The sequence below is a fragment of the Lepidochelys kempii genome, chromosome 7 (genome assembly GCF_965140265.1).
Source record: "Lepidochelys kempii isolate rLepKem1 chromosome 7, rLepKem1.hap2, whole genome shotgun sequence".
Taxonomy (NCBI): Eukaryota; Metazoa; Chordata; order Testudines; family Cheloniidae; genus Lepidochelys; species Lepidochelys kempii.
The window spans coordinates 22,973,515-22,989,993 of NC_133262.1; the positions used below are offsets into that span (position 1 = coordinate 22,973,515).

The window sequence follows — 16,479 nt, forward strand, 5'->3', positions numbered from 1 at the left end:
GGCCCAGAGCTGCTGCTCTGTTCTATCACCACAGCACCCTCTGTTGGGCAAAAGGCAGCATTGCAGCAACTTTCCAGCCAAAGTTATTTTCTGCTGGAGCTGATGGGGGGAGGCTGCTCTGTTCTAGCACCACAGCTCCTGCTGGTGGGCATAAGGTAGAACATCAGCAACCTTCCACCAGAAGCTTTTTTCTGGGGAAAAAAATTAAAAATATGTGCGGCTCATTAATTATGTGCACATGCAGTGGCGCAGAATTCCAACAGGAGTAATAGTTGCACCAGCACAACCTCTAGCATGGACACAGTTACACCAATATAAATGTGCTTATACTGGGGCCTAGTCTACACTTACAAGTTAGGTTGACATAGCAATGCCAGTAAGGGGTGTGAAAAATACGCACACCCCTAGTGCTGAAGCTATGTTGATCTAACCCCCAGTGTAGATATAGCTATGTTGATGGAAGAATGCTTCCGTTGATGTAGTTACAGTAGTTCGGGGAGATAGTGTTCCTACACTTAAGGAAAAACCCACCCCTTCTGTCTTCGTAGGCTGCGTCTACACTACAGGATTATTCTGGCATAGCTCTGGGAAGCTAGCTATGCCAGTGTATTCTCTGTAGTGTAGGCAGACTCCTGGGTTAATTTATTCCCCTTCCCATACTGGAATAAGTAAAACCCACATAAGCACTTTTACACTGACATAACTTTGTCCACACTAGGGGGAGTTGTACTGCTTTAACTATACTGGTACAGTTAAAGAGAGCACAAGCAAAGTCAGATCTCGAGTACTGAAAGATCAACTTCGAATGAAGCAGGATAGCTGTGGTTTATATAGACGGCAGCTATATGCCTTGTAGGAGCACAGCACATGAGAAAACTGTATTGAGCCTTTTGGGAACATCATGTTCCTGACCATTTACACAGAACCCCTATCTAGAATGGTGCCTGGCGTGCCTGTGTGGCATATTCCAGACCACTGAGCAGACAACTGTGTGGAGGTCGAGTAGAGCCCAGATGCTCAGTGTTCTAATCTAGAGCATGTTCTAGACACCACGTCATGGACTAGAGCAGACCCACCCAAGCCCCCATTTTCCAGAACATCTGTGGTTCTTTACAGCGGCAGCGGCCTGAAGCCACGCAGGCTATGGTGTGTTAGATCCAGTACCACATAAAACGTTCCAGAGCAATGCCCTCTCCCATGGGGCACTAGATGGAGCAGAACGCCCCCACCCCATTCTAGAGCTCGCTGCAGCCCCCGCACGGTCTAGAACAAACGGGAGGGGGGCCCCCGCGGCTATGTTCTAGAGCAGCTCCGGTGCCCCCCCCGCCGCCTTCGTTCTGGAACCGCCCGCCTCGGGACGAGGGGTTGGTCCTCGGGCTCCTCGCTCCTCCCGAGCGCCGGGGCGGGACGGGGGCGGGGAGCGGGGCCGGGCTTCGCGGTGTCAGCGCGCCTCCGCCCGCCGCAGTGTTTACATCCGCCGCCGCTCGCCTGCCCCGGCCCGTCCAGTCCCCGGCCCCGGCCCGGCCGCGCAGGCAGAGCCAATGCGGCGCCGCCGCCGCCCCTCGCCCCGGACATGGACACCAGCGACCTGTTCACCAGCTGCAAGAAGGGGGACGTGAGCCGAGTGCGGTGAGGCTGGGCAGGGCCCGGGCGATCGGGGGAAGGGCCCGGGGGCGTAGGCTGGGAAAAGGGGGTGCAGGAAGCGGGGGGCTGGGACTAGGACACAGGCCAGGCCATGGGGGCCCAGGGCGAGGGGCCGGGCCAGGCCGTGGGGGCCCAGGGAGAGGGACCCAGGGCATACGGGCCTGGTTTTGGGGCACAAGGAGAGGGGTATGGGGCATATAGGCCAGGTTGTGGGGGCACAGGGAGAGGGGCCCATGGGATGGAGGCTAGGGCACGGGGTCATAGGGAGAGAGTTATGGGTCAGGGCACAGGGACACAGGGAGAGGAGTATGGGCCAGGGCATGGGGGATACAGGCTAGGCCTTGGGGGCACAGGGAGAGGGGCAGAAGTTGGAGCTGAAGGTGAATGGGGGGAGAGGATACTGGGTGGCCAGGCTGGAGGGGGGGGTGTCATAGAGAAAGAAGTGGGGAGGGGTAGCAGAAAATGGAAGGTAGGGGTTGCAAAGAGCAATAGGGAGCTGGGATCATTGGCGGCAAAGACGGCTGGAAAGGGGCCAGGAGAGAGCAGTCCCTCTTGCCACACCCAGTAAGTTCTCCTGGTCTGTGGGATACCTGTGGGCACCTCCCCCACCTATAGAGTCGAGAGGGGGTGGGTGTGTGGCACACTCTTGTTCTGTGACCTTTCACCATTCTGTAACACCAGAATCCGCTCCCTGTGCCTCTGGGAATAGGCTGGGGTTCAGAGAGGTGGGAGCATTGCACAGGGCGTAGGAGGTGGCTGAGCTGAGGCAGTGGTATATTAGTAGGCATTTCTATAATGCTTTATCCTTTCAAAATGCTTTGTGTGCATTAACTTCAACACATCCTGGGCAGGAGTCAGCATCAACACTTTCCTTTCACAGCTCAGGAACTGAGGCGCAGAAAGGTTGAATACCTTGCCCAGGGTCACCTAGTGATTCAGTTGTACAGCTGGGGTTAGTATCCAAGAATCCTGGCTCCTAGTCCCACACCGTCTCTGAGGTACGATGGGTAGGTAGAGGGACTTGTGAACACTTATCCCAGGTCTGATACTGACTCACTGTATGATCTTGGACAAGACACCTAATCCCTTTGGATATGTCTCCACTAGGGTGACCAGATGTCCCTATTTTATAGGGACAGTCCCGATTTTGGAGGCTTTTTCTTATATAGGCACCTATTACCGCCCACCCACTGTCCCGATTTTTTATATTTGCTATCTGGTCACCCTAGTCTCCACTGCAATAAAAGACCAGTAGCAGGGTTGCAGCTGGCCCGGGTCAGCCGAGTCAGGCTCACAGGGTTTGGGCTGCTGGGCTGTAAATTGCAATGTACATGTTTGGGGTCAGGCTGGAGCCCAGGCTGAGAGACCCCATGAGAGGGTGGGTCTCTCAGCCTGGGCTCCAGCCTGAGACTTAATGTCTATACTGCTATTTTTAGCCCCACAGCTGGAGCCCCCTGAACCTGAGTCAGCTGACCCAGGCTCTCAGAGTATGTCTACACTGCAATTAAAAACCCTGCGGCTGGCCTGTGCTAGCTGGCTTGGGCTGTGGGGCTATTTAATTGTAGTGCAGATGTTCGGGCTCAGACTGGGCTGCAGCCCCTGCAATGGGACCCTCCCACCTTGCAGAGTCCTAGCACCCCATCTGCAGCCCGAGCCTGAACATCTGGATCACAATTAAACAATCCTACAGCCAGAGCCTTGTGATCCCGCACGGGCCAGCCATGTGTTTTTAATTGTAATGTAGACCTGAGACTCCATGCTGCAGGTTTTTCATCTCAGTATAGATGTACACTCTGTGTCTGTCTTACCTATCTGTATGGGCTAATAACTTGCTTAGTTTCCACTGGTTTTGAGGAATTAACTGTTTGAAATATGATGAGAGGTGCTAAAGAAGATTCTAATTAAATAGATCTGTCACAAAATATTAATCCAGAAATATTCACATGCACAACAAGGAAGCATGGATGTGTAAATAGAACAACTCCTTCTTGTGATTATGTTCTCTTTTCTAAGGAGTTCCTTGCATCTGTAACAGTGTTATCCCTGCTAGCTAGAACCAGAGTTGTGCTTCCTTTACAAAATGTGCCCTGGGATAGTTTCCATGTGACAGTAAAGTTTGTTACCACGAGCATGTGTGAATTTCTCTCTACACCTCTCTATTTTAATAGACAGTTTTGCTTTAATTAAATAACTCTAAAATGAACCCGGAATTTTGTAAGAGGATACTAAGAAATGTGTTCTTTCTCTTATTACATAGCAGGCCATTTTTCCTTTATTACTGAATGCTCATTTAATTGGGCTGCTTAAATTTAATAATCTGACTTTGTAATATACCAATACCTTGTTGCTTCCTGACTGGGTCTGTGGTCAGGAGAGTATGGGAACTGGTATTTATGAGAATTCTTAGTTTGTCTAGCCCTGGATATCAGATAGACCTTATGGCCTGAAACAGCTGATGACTTTAGATAGCAGTCAGAACACCAAGAGAGAGATGGATACAAAGGGGAAAGTCACTTTTTAAAATTATAAACATGTTTTTCCCAAGTTGTTGGGTGTACTGCATTTTTCTACCCTAATGTATTTGGCTTTGCTTTAGTTTGATATATTTCTTTAAAGATCAAGCATCTGCTCACATCAACCGGACCTTGTGTGCATCATTCACAAGCAACCAATCTATATGGCAGTTGTTTCTAGTGGCCCTCTTTTTCTCTCCAGCTGGTCCCTTTCTAGAATAATTTCATACCAGTGCAAATTTAATTCACTGCAATGTTGGAAAATGATTATTAGGATATCTCCGTGATGATCAATAACACAGTCCCATTATCTAAAGAAAAGGCTGAATATTTACTTTGCTGATGGTACGAGTAACTCTGTGAAGCATTGGAATGTTAAATTCAAAATTATGGACTTTAGGGTCAGAAGGGACCATCATGATCATTTAGTCTGACCTCCTGCACATTGCAGGCCACAGACCCTCACCCACCCACTCCTGTAATAGACCTAGAACCTCTGGCTGAGTTACTGAAATCCTCAAATCACGATTTAAAGATTTCAAGTTACAGAGAATCCACCATTTACTCTAGTTCAAATCTGCAAGTGACCCATGCCCTATGCTTCAGAGGAAGGCAAGTCACCTCTCCAGAGTCTCTGCCAATCTGACCCGGGGGAAAATTGCTTGAGTCTGTTCTCCTATAGTGAAACAGCATGATCTAGGCAGGGGACCCAGAACTAGTTAGCAGACCAATATTCTTTTCCTGGCTCTGCTGCTGACCAGCTGGGAGACCTTGGGCCAGGCACTATATTACTCTGTGCCTCAGTTTCCCCTTCAGTTTCCCCTTGTCTCGTGTATTTTGATTGTAAGCTCTTTGGGGCAGGCATTGTCTCCCACTTTGTGTATGTATAGTGCAGTGGTTCCCAAACTTGTTCTGCTGCTTGTGCAGGGAAAGCCCCTAGTGGGCCGGGCCAGTTTGTTTACCTGCAGCGTCTGCAGGTTCGGCCGATCGCGGCTCCCAGTGGCCGCGGTTTGCTGCACCGGGCCAATGGGGGCCACTGGAAGTGGCAGCCAGTACGTCCCTCAGCCCGCGCCACTTCCAGCATCTCCCAGTGGCCTGGAGTAGTGAACTGCTGCCAGTGGGAGCCACGACCGGCTGAACCTGCGGACGCGGCGGGTAAACAAACTGGCCCGGCCTGGCAGGGGCTTTCTCCGCACAAGCGGCGGAACAAGTTTGGGAACCAGTGGTATAGTGCTTAACACAATGGAGTGCTGGTCTCAGTTGGGGCCTCTAGGTGCTGCTGTAATATAAATAATGGATAATTTATTAATCTCGTGAGAAGAACCATGTTATTGTTAAATCAGGCGTTACGCTTGTAAAAGAAAGAACAGGCCTTTTAATCCCCAACAGAAACATTTGGGGTGGAGAAGAGTCTGTGATATCTATAGCAAGCAGTATAAAGTCAGTTAATTTAGTTCTGAAAGTAAATCTGCTCCCTTGTACATGAAACACAGTTACATTTGCAGTAAATGTAAGCACAGTACAGTACCCTGTGCTAACTGTTTTAATCAGTTCACCCTACTGTTCAGCCTTAGACAAGACTAGAAGAGGATACATTAATTTAAGAGCCAGGCTCAGTTGGAGAGCAAAAGAAGCGTTCTGTACTGTTATCAGCTCTTGCGACGCTTTGCCTTCCTTGCTCGCTCTAATGATAAATCAGATACTATATTCCATAGGTCCACACTTTGTTATAGATTGTAACAGCACTGATTATGAGTTGAGTCCATAATTTTGTTTCATGTCTTTCAGTCCAACTTTATTGTTTATCTATGAGAGTACCCATGATGTGGTAGGTACTTTCCAAATGCTCCAGAAGGGTGACCTCTGCTCTGAGGAGCACACAATCTAAGGACAAACAGGCAAATAGACAGAGGTTAGGGGAACAAGAATAGGCTGTTCGTATACAAGTTAGGATAGTTTACTGTGAGCAGCGCAGCAGAAGTGGATCTTTGAGAGACTTAATTGTGGACAGTGGTGGGGTCTTACAGATGAGCTCTTGGAAATTGTACCAGGCTCAGGGACTGCATGAAAGAAGGCCTGGAGGCAATTGTGGGAGAAGTGGACCAGGCTGGTAATGCTGGCAGAGTGGAGAGGGTGAGGAGGTAATGTAAAGCTTTACAACAGTGGCTAAGTAGTGAAGGGCAGAGTTATGTAGAGGTTTGAAGGTGGTTAGAGGAATCAACATTTTGGTGCAGTAGCAGATGGAAGGAATCAAAGAGAGGAGTGATTTGGTCAAAGTGATGGACCAGGAAAATGACCTGAATGTTTTGTATAGACTGAAGGTGGCCGGTGTGTGCTCAGAAGGTCAGAGAGGAAGATGTTGAAGTAGCCGGGGCAGGCTATAATGAGACATTGAATAGGAGATGTGTCTGTGGGGATAGAAAGAAAAGGACAGCTCTTGGAGATGCCGAGGAGCAAGAAGTGGTGGGATTTGGCTATGGCCTGGATGTGTGGGGCAAGAGAGAGAGGAGTCAATTATAATCCTTAGTGATGGGGAGGATGGTATTGTTGTCAACTGTAGTAGAGAAGTCTGGAATTGGGCAGGAAGAAAATAAATTCTGTTTTGGCTATGTTATGTTTTAAGATATTTGTGTGTGTGTGTGGTCAGTTATAAGTAATTGCTCAGCAACAACTGTTGCAGAAGAACTTGGAGGTGGTTTTTTGAATGATCTGGCTTGGCCAGTGATTTGTCACCTTAGGCTCAGAAGGTTGTGGATTTAAGTCCATCACCAGAACTTCAAGTCAGAGCCGGCATTGACACCACAATGCAGTGTCATTGGGACAGACTGCATTGGTACAGCTGCTGTCCCTCAAGTGGGTTGTTGAAATCCTTTCTCACCATCTCTGGTGGTTGCCCAGTTGGAAGTTAAAGAATCCAGGGAACCTTTTGATATTTATTACTGTACAAATCCAAAGCTACATCTTCTAGAGGGTAAAATGTGACATAAGAAGTGTCTAGAAGAAGTTATAACTTATGACTTTTTCTTTCTTCTCTTTCAGATATCTTCTTGAACAGAGAGATGTGGAAATAAATGTTCGGGATAAATGGGACAGTACCCCTTTGTAAGTGTTACAAAGCTCCAGTGTGAGGTATTTGGATGGGGAAGGTGGGAGATTAGATATATGAAATCTCTAGGAATCATGCCTGGTTGGATGCTCTGCTGAATATTTTATTCTCCCTTTTGTGCATTTTGTGCAGCCAGGTGCCCCCTTGTCTAGCCACTGAGGTAGTGGATATAATAATCTGAATGGGACGTGCTATGGAAATGCCAGAAGAATCCCAAGGCAGACAATGGATCACTGCCTCCCCCTCTGGAGTGTGGTGTGGTGACTGATTTAGAGGTGTACAGGAACTCTGCATAACAGTGTGGGACAGGCAGTGAAGAATCCCATGTTCACTATTGAAGTCTGGTGGGAGCTCTGTGCACATAATATGCTGATTCCAAAGTGCCTTGAAACATCTGCAATGTGTTCTGAAGACTGAATATCTTCCAGAAGGCTTGTACAAAAATTAAGCAGTAAAGATTGAGGAGGTGGTGGTGTTTGAGTGCCAAAAGTGTGTGAGGCTCATGATCTCAGTTGGTCCCCAGGCACTCCCCTAATAAACATGAGTCCCTGAAAGTTTACAATCCAAATAGGCAACATATAGACAAAGGAAGGGAGATGGGATGCAATAAGAATGAAGGCGAGTTGAGGCTAAGCATCTGTCTTGTTCCATGACTGTTTAGGACTATTTTTGGATGCTTTTCTGAAAGCAGGATGAAGGTTTACAGGCCTCCTGGCAGAAGTGTGTTTGCAGAGGGATTCCAAGGAGAAGAGCAGAGGCATGGTAGACAGGGCATAGAAGATGATGTAGAGATAAGCATGGGTGAAATAGTGGGAGTGCGAAGTCTAGTGATTATTGGGAATTAGGAGTCAGGACTTAGGAGTTTAATTTCTAGCTCTGTTACTGACTTGCTGTGTGACCTTGGGTAAGTCATTTCCTGTCTCTCTTGCTTTCCTGATGAAAAAGTCCTCTAGAATTCAATAGGGACCAAACCACCAATAGGGTTCTAAAATGACTGTAAGATCTGTAGAATTGAATAAAGACGGAGATCTCTTCAATAGCTTTTTGGATAGTTCAAAACACCTATATAAAGGTTCTCATGTATTTCAGTCTATAGGCCAGTTTTATCTGCCTGTAAAAGAGGGATAATACCTACTACATTGAGGGGTTATAGTCTTAATTGATATTTATAGTGCAGTTTGAGATCTTCAACTGAAAGGTGCAAGAGAAGCATAAAATACTTGGATTGTGGAAAGATGCCAAAAGGAAAATAAATCCATCCTAAAAGGGAATTGGGGACACTGGTTTACTGTACATCTGACATATGGGGTTGAGCCTACAGCATTCTAAGTGTGCAACAATGAATGTGTCTGCTGAAGAAGCAGGAGTGTGCTTGGGGCAGCAGGGCATGGAATTGCTGGGTGCACATGAAATAAACTAATGAATCAAGTTTGGCAACCTAGAGGCATTACGAGGGGCTGAGTCAGGGTTTGGACCCTGTGGTCCCCTGGCAGGCCAAGAGGACCTGAGTGTGCTGTGAACAGAAGGCAGAACCTGCCCATCCTCTTTATATGGAGGGGGCACCTTGGGTCATTCCTGAGCAATCTCCTTAAACTCCAGGAGAGGACCATTGTTTAGCCCCAGAAGGAGCCATAAGCACCCCACCACTGATGGAAGGACAGGTTAGTGCAGTGTGGGGTCTGCTGGGGAAAACAGGAGCCTCTTGAGGCATTGTGATACATTCTCAAAGCAACAAAGGTTTCACTTGTTGTAATTCTGACTTCCTTTTTGTGTTAATTAACAGATACTATGCTTGTCTCTGTGGACACGAGGAGCTTGTATCCTATCTTCTAGCCAGCGGTAAGAGAGAGTGTTGAGATTATGCTGTTCTTTTTGAGTATCTGTCCTATTTCTAGCCTTCCATTTATCATTTGCTGCTGATGTGTGTAGAAGTCTGTATCCCTTTAACTGTTGCCTGCAGAGCCATATCATAATATAATCAAACCTATGATTAAAAAACCTTGACTGTTGTGGGACTGCACAGTCAGGCTGAACTTACTAATGTCCCCTTTACAGGCCACTTACCTCTTGGGCTTCCTACAGGGAAGGTGTTTTTTGTTTTGTGTTTTGTTTTCTTTCCCTGGTGGCAGTAAGTTCACCACATGAAGTTGGTGAGTGAGAGGCTCTAATGAGGGCTGCCTACAGATACAACAGACTTTTGCAGGAGTGTAGTGCTGTTACAATATCAGAACTGCACCTTAGTCAATGAATCACCTGGGTGAGCTTTTTTCTTCTCTTCCTTTGTGGCCTACTACTCATTTTTTTTGAAGTCTTGCTCCATACACAGTATGTAAAGGCAGAAGCTATCTGAAGCCTGCATCCCAAGCAAGGGGGAAAAAATTCATAGGGAAGGGTTGCAGACCAAGCTGAATGAGCAAGCATCTCAAACAGGTGATTTAAGAGAAAGCAGAAAGCCTACAAGGAATGGAAGATGAGAGGGATCAGCAAGGAAAGCTACCTCTTAGAGGTCAGAAAGTGTAGGGATAAAATGAGACCTGCCAAAAGCCAAGCAGAGTTTGACCTTGCAAAGGGAATTAAAACCAATAGTAAAAGGCTCTATAAATAAGCAGAACATGAGAAAAGAAGAAGTGGGACCACTAAATACTGAGGATGGGGTGGAGATTAAAGATTATCTACGTTTGACCCAACACCTAAACAAATAATTTGCCTTAGTTTTTAATGAGGCTAATGAAGAGCTTAAGGGTAGTGGCAGGGTGGCTAATGGCAAAGAAGATATGGAGGTAGAAATTACCGCATCCGAGGTGGAAGTCAAACTCAAACAATTTAATGAGACTAAATCAAGGGGCCCAGATAATCTCCATCCAAGAATATTAAAGGAACTGGCACATGAAGTTGCAAGCCCAGTCGCTAGGATTTTTAATGAATCTGTAAATTCGGGGGTTGTACCCTATGACTGGAGAATTACTAATATAGTTCCTATTTTTAAGAAAGGGGAAAAAAGCGATTCAAGAAACTACAGGCCTGGTAGTTTGAGCTCAATTGTATGCCAAGTCTTAGAACAAATTTTGAAAGAGAAAGTAATTAAGGACATAGAGGTGAATGGTAATTGGGATAAAATACAACATGCTTTTACAAAAGGTAGATTGTGCCAGACCCACCTGATCTCCTTCTCTGAGAAGATAACGGATTTTTTTTAGACAAAGGAAATGCAGTAGATTTAATCTACCTGGATGTCAGTAAGGCAAATGATACAGTTCTACGTGGGAAATTATTAGTTAAATTGGAGATGGTGGAGATTAATATGAGAATTAAAAGGTGGATAAGGAACTAGTTAAAGAGGAGAGTTCATACTGAAAGGTGAACTGTCAGGCTGGAGGGAGGTTACTAGTGGAGTTCCTCAGGGATTTGTCTTGGGACTAATTTTATTTAACATTTTGATGAATGACTTTGGCACAAAAAGTGAGTGTGTGCTTATAAAATGTGCGGATGACACAAAGTTGGGATGTATTGCCAATACAGAGGAGGACTAGGATATCATACAAGAAGATCTGGATGACCACGTAAACTGGAATGATAGAAATGGGGTGAAAATTAATAGTGCAAAGTGCAAGGTCATGCATTTAGGGATTAACAACAAGAATTTTTGCTATAAGCTGGGGACTGATCAGTTGGAAATGTCATAGGAGGAGAAAGACCTGGATGTATTGGTTGATCACAGGATAACTATGAGCCATCCATCTGGTGCAGCCATGAAAAAGGCTAATGCAGTCCTAGGATTCATCAAGTGAGGTATTTCCAGTAGAGACAGGGAAGTGTTAGTTCCATTATACAAGGCACTGGTGAGACCTCATCTGGAATACTGTGTGCAATTCTGGTCTCTCCTGTTTAAGAAAGATGAATTTAAACTGGAACTGGTGCAGAGAAGGATGATCAGAAGAATGGAAAACCTACTTTATGAGAGGAAACTCGGAGAGCTTGGCTCGTTTAACCTAACGAAAAGAAGGCTGAGGGGAGATATGATTACTCTTTATAAACACATCAGAGGGATAAATACTAGGGAGGGAGAGGAGTTACTTAAGTTAAGCGCCAGTGTGGCCACAAGAACAAATGGCTGTAAACTGTCCATCATCAAGTTTAGGCTCGAAATTAAATGAAGGTTTCTAATCATCAGAGGTGTGAAGTTCTGGAACAGCCTTCCAACGGGAGCAGTGGGAGGCAAAAAACCTAACCGGCTTTAAGACTGAGCTTGATAAGTTTATGGAGAGGTGGTATGATGGGACTGGCTATGATGGCATGTGGCCCATCAGTGACTGCCAGTAGCAAAAATCCCCAACTGCTGGAGATGGGACACTAGATGGCAAGGGCTCTGAGTAACTACAGAGAATTCTTTCCCAGGTATCTGCCTGGTGGGTCTTGGCCACATGCTCAGAGTCTAACTGATTGCCATAGTTGGGTTTGGGAAGGAATTTTTCCCCAGGTCAGATTGGCAGAGACCCTGAGGTTTGTTTGTTTCTTTTTTTTGCCTTCCTCTGCAGCATGGGGCACGGGTCACTTGCAGGTTTAAACTAGTGTAAATGGTGAATTCTCTGTAACTTGAAGTCTTTAAATCGTGATTTGAGGATTTCAGCCGGAGGTTAGGGGTCTATTTCAGGAATGGGTGAAGTTCTGTGGCCTGCAATGTGCAGGAAGTCAGAATAAATGATCAAGGTGGTCCCTTCTGACCTTAAAGTCTGTGAGTCTGTGGGCTTGTCTACACTACCGCGCGGGGTCGATCTAAGATGCGCAACTTCAGCTACGTGAATAGTGTAGCTGAAGTCGACGTACTTAGATCTACTTACCACAGTGTCTTCGCTGCGGTAAGTCGACAGCTGACGCTCTCCCATCAACTCCGCTTGCGCTCCTTGTTCTGGTGGAGTACTGGAGTCGACAGGAGAGCACTCAGCAGTCGATTTATCGTTATCGTGTCTATACTCAACGCAATAAATCGACCCCTGCTGGATCGATCGCTGCCTGCCGATCCGGCGGGTAGTATGGACAAGCCCAAAGTCCAACCACAAAAGCTTTTCTTCAAAACACCCTTCAAACTTCCTGCTTTCTGTGCCAGAGTGAGTGACTGTCCATTCAGTTCTAAGGCACCCGTGACATCCCTCATTCTGGCAGACAAACCAGGGCACTTGCAGTTCAAGATCTCAGGGAGATGATTTGTCATTAATGCTGCATTTAATGCACTTAAACAGCTTATTAATTTCTCTTGAAATCTAATAAATTTCCTTCTAATTCTCTTTTTTTAGCAAAACTTTTGCGGTTCACCTTTAAAAAGGGTCCCTTGCTTTCTGTGTAAAGCAGAAAATTGGTCTTTAAGTATCCTGTGGCTAATAGCACCATTCACACAGTGAGTTTCTTCCTCCTTGAATGACGGAGTTATGCCAGGGCTAAGGCCCAGATCCTTCTGTCACAGAAGATACATGAAACATCTCCTGGCTCATTCATGAAGGAGTGGTAGTGGTGGGAGGTCAAATTTGGAGTGTGGATGGGTGGGGAGCCTAATTTTGGCTATTGAATTCCAGTACTGTATGGGATGATGATTCTCGTAAATCATATAGTCAGCCATAGGACAATTTCCTCTATTTAGCGAGGGAGCCATCTTTTAGAGGTGTGTTTGCTGTGTCTGTCGTGCAGTGTTACACCTGTTGCCATTTTGCAGGTGCAAAATGTGAAGCAAACACTTTTGATGGGGAGCGTTGTTTGTACGGGGCTTTGAGTGATGCCATCCGACGTGTGTTGAAGGAATACAAGCAGATCACAGCGAAGTGCATGAAGAGAGATTATTATGATGTCTTCTTGCAGCGGTAAGGTGATTGGACAGCTATTCAGCACATTTCAGAATCCCAGCCTGGATGTCAGCTAGGCCACTTGAATCTGTCATTCTGGCTTAAACCATTTGCAGGTTGATCAGAGCCCTGCCTCATTCTATACATGCTTTTACATATCTTGTCAAATTAGGCAAAGGTTCAAACATACACTAACGGATCATTTACCGCATACATCTGGGTGTTGAATGAAACTTCCATCACCTTACGTACACAACACAGGCAGGGCCAGTGGAATGTTGAGAGAGCATAGTAAAAGCATGACATTTGCAACGTACACTTTTGAACCCTTGACTGCCAAATCAAAACACATTTTCATCAGGTTGCCAAGAAACACATATGTGAATTGGAACGACATGTCAGACAAGTTTAAGTTTCACCCCGAACCTGCTGCGGCAATAAGGCCAATATTTTCACTAGTGAGCAGTGATTATAAGTGCTTTATTTTGGGGGTGCCCAACTTATGGCCTCTTAAAGAAGCCTGATTTTCAGAGAGAAGGCGCTAAGCACTTCCTGAAATTCTGGCTCCTTTAAGGTGTCTCCAGTTGGGCTGCCAAAGTCAGGAGTCATTTTTTGAAAATATTGGCCTAAATTTTCAAACAAACAAATTATAGATTGTTTTAGAATGGCAAATGTGTGGGATTTTCCCCACTCTCTTTTGTATTAAAAAATGATAGAATTGTCCTTGCTCAGTCTTCCAAAAATATAGCTCTTGGGCTGAGAGGAAACATGGGGAAAACTTCAGCTTCAAAGATAAGAGAAGGTTCTAAGCACCTGAAAAAGGCCCATTAGAATGGAAATGCTTAAGGCTTGTCTGTACAAACACTTAGTTCATGACAAGCTGGGGTGTACATTTTTCCCACTGTAGCATGCTGTGCGCTAAGGCTATATCCCCACCGTGGAGCTAGGGGGTGTGGTTCCCAGCTCCCATAGACATACCCATGCTAGCTCTCATCAAGCTCTGGTGTGCTAAAAATAGTAGCATAGCTGGAGAAGCATGGGGAGCAGTTTCACAGGCTAGCTGTGCTGAGTACGTACCCATGGGGTTCAGAAGGGTGAGTACTCGGAGTGCCACTGCTCACCGCTGTCTGTGCTACTGCAGCTGTACACCTTTTTTTAGTGTTGCTGGCTCACAGTAGAGCGAGCCCAAGTATGTCTACGCACGCTGGGAATCACTCCCCCAGCTCATAGTGTAGATGTAGCCTGAGTGTATGTGTGGGCGCTGCTGCTACACCCTTAAAGTCCCCTAGTGCACCTTGTGTGCTCCCATTTCTCTACATACAAAAAGCTTAGGGAATGCATTATAATGAAGTGTTGAATACAGGCTTTGTCAGCATGAGCTTGGGGTGGTCACATTCATGGGGGAATGGGCAATCCACAAGTGAGCCGCGCATCCCAAACAGCTGGTAAGACATTCAGACTGCACTGCCATGTGTTCACTGTATGCCATTTACTTTACAGAACATAAAAAGAATGTACAAGAATCTTAAAATCTTTTAATGAGTCTGTATATATTATGTTACTTTAGTTACCATGAATCCAATTACACGGGGCTCAAAGGAGCCATGAGTCTGTCTAAAACTGATCTAAAATAGATTTTTAATAGACTTTTTTTTAAAAAATCATGATTTTAAAGTCTGTACCTTCCAAATCTGGAAGCAAATGAGACCCACTGGGAGCTTGGAATTTCCCCTTAGTTTCCATTTTTAACCCTGCAGGGAAACCAGAAAAAATAGCTTGCTTGTTTTTGCAAAAAATTACTCTCCCCAGGTAAGTACAATTTTGAAAAGTTGATTTAAACATCTCAGATGTTGCATTGTTGAGCTAATTCACCAGAACCAGGGTGAAACTGGCTACGTTCTACGTTCATTTTTCAAATGGAGCTAAAGTTAAAATTGTAACACATGGCAGTAATGCTGAAAAGTAAATTAATTCATCATTTCTAAAATCTTTCATTTGTACTTAGGTGAGATATCAGTAGGAAAGACAGTACCATGGTTGGAGTCCTGTGTGGCCTTTGCAAGCCTCTTTGCCTCTCTGTGTCTGTGCCTCTCTGGAAATCTCTGTAATGGGGATAATGCCTTCCTCATGGGGATGTTGTATGGATAATGCATTCTAGATTGTGAGGCACTTAGATTCTATGATAATGAGGGCTATATAAGTACTGAAGAAAAACTGCAACACTCTTTATCTTGACAGTGTCTCCTTAAGGAGCAAGATGTTCACAAATTGCCGTTTTCCCCAGTGTGTGAAAGCTTCTTTCTTCTCCTTCACTTTTCTCTGTATTCTCCTTCCTCATTCTGTGCAGCCGATTTTATCTTCCCCTCTTTCTTTTTTTCTTCCAGGCTTCTGGAACAGGGTTACCAAAGCGACATTGTCTTCATTGTCCATGGGAAATCCTTCTGTGCCCACCGCTGCATCCTTAGTGCCCGCAGCGTATACTTTGCAGAAATGTTTGAGACCAAGTGGAAAGGGAAGAACATGATCGCATTAAAGCACCCACTGGTGAGGAGAACCACGCTTCAGGTTTTTCCCCCCCACGTCTTAGATATTTTCTCTCTAAGGAAAGTGAGGCTGAAAAGGCAGTTTCAGGGGTAATGTCCATAGTTGACACCTTCCATAACACAGAACAGTTCCAGAACTCAGAGGAAGATGGAACACTTTATGCACTAAAATGGCTTCTTACTCTGATACATGGAAAGCTGTGGGCTGTATGCTGTCAGATTCCTCTCATTTGACCTCTGGCATTGGTTCAAATTCAGCTCAGGTCAGTAGTAAAAGAGCTGTTACCAGCTGTTTGGTGACCCTTACGTGAATCGAGTTGAGCCTTTGTCTAATTCCCAGTAGACAGGTGGTCCACACCACAGAAATCACCACTGTAATTGGCACTAATTGGCTCCCACTTGTTGCCTCAGCAGAGAGGCTAAGAACTAAATAGGCCATAAGTGGATTTTGCTTGTCCGTTACCAGCACTCTCCAGCATATGTTTCTGTGGTTTGGCTGTCTGTCGGAAACCTCAGATTCTCTCCTGTTGCAAACATCCTTCCTGTTTCTCAAGACAACCCTAGTTTTCATCACCTTCCATCTGTGTTGCTCTTTAGGCTGTAACTTGGGTTCCTCTTTAACTAGGAGGGTTGGAAGTGGTGGGGACCCGTGGATGACCTGTTTTGATAGTGCTTCTACTGCAGTTGCCTTCTTAGATGTGAACTGCAATGTCTCTGTTACCTGCCAACTCCTCAGGCACAGATTCTGTGCCTTTCCCTGGAACAAACCTCATTCTCTGATGTGTAACACGAGGTGGGGGGGTGTAAATCAAAAAGTTAATAGATTTACAGATCTCTGTAAG

General features: G+C 45.7%; 1 protein-coding gene across 6 annotated transcripts in view; it reads left to right on the top strand.

Moving 5' to 3' along the window:
• Positions 1–1,415: 1,415 nt before the first annotated feature.
• Positions 1,416–16,479, top strand: part of ABTB1 (ankyrin repeat and BTB domain containing 1) — a 42,767-nt gene continuing 27,703 nt past the window's right edge. For 2 of the 6 annotated variants that reach the window (XM_073351364.1, XM_073351365.1), the window contains exons 1-5: positions 1,418–1,629; positions 7,197–7,259; positions 9,047–9,102; positions 12,968–13,112; positions 15,479–15,638. In XM_073351364.1, coding sequence (XP_073207465.1) covers positions 1,574–1,629; positions 7,197–7,259; positions 9,047–9,102; positions 12,968–13,112; positions 15,479–15,638 — 480 coding nt within the window. In that variant the 5' untranslated portion in view covers positions 1,418–1,573. Of the gene's footprint in view, positions 1,630–7,196; positions 7,260–7,395; positions 7,695–9,046; positions 9,103–12,967; positions 13,118–15,478; positions 15,639–16,479 lie in introns of those variants that run through there. The other 4 variants (XM_073351369.1, XM_073351368.1, XM_073351366.1 and 1 more) reach the window with 4 other exon arrangements.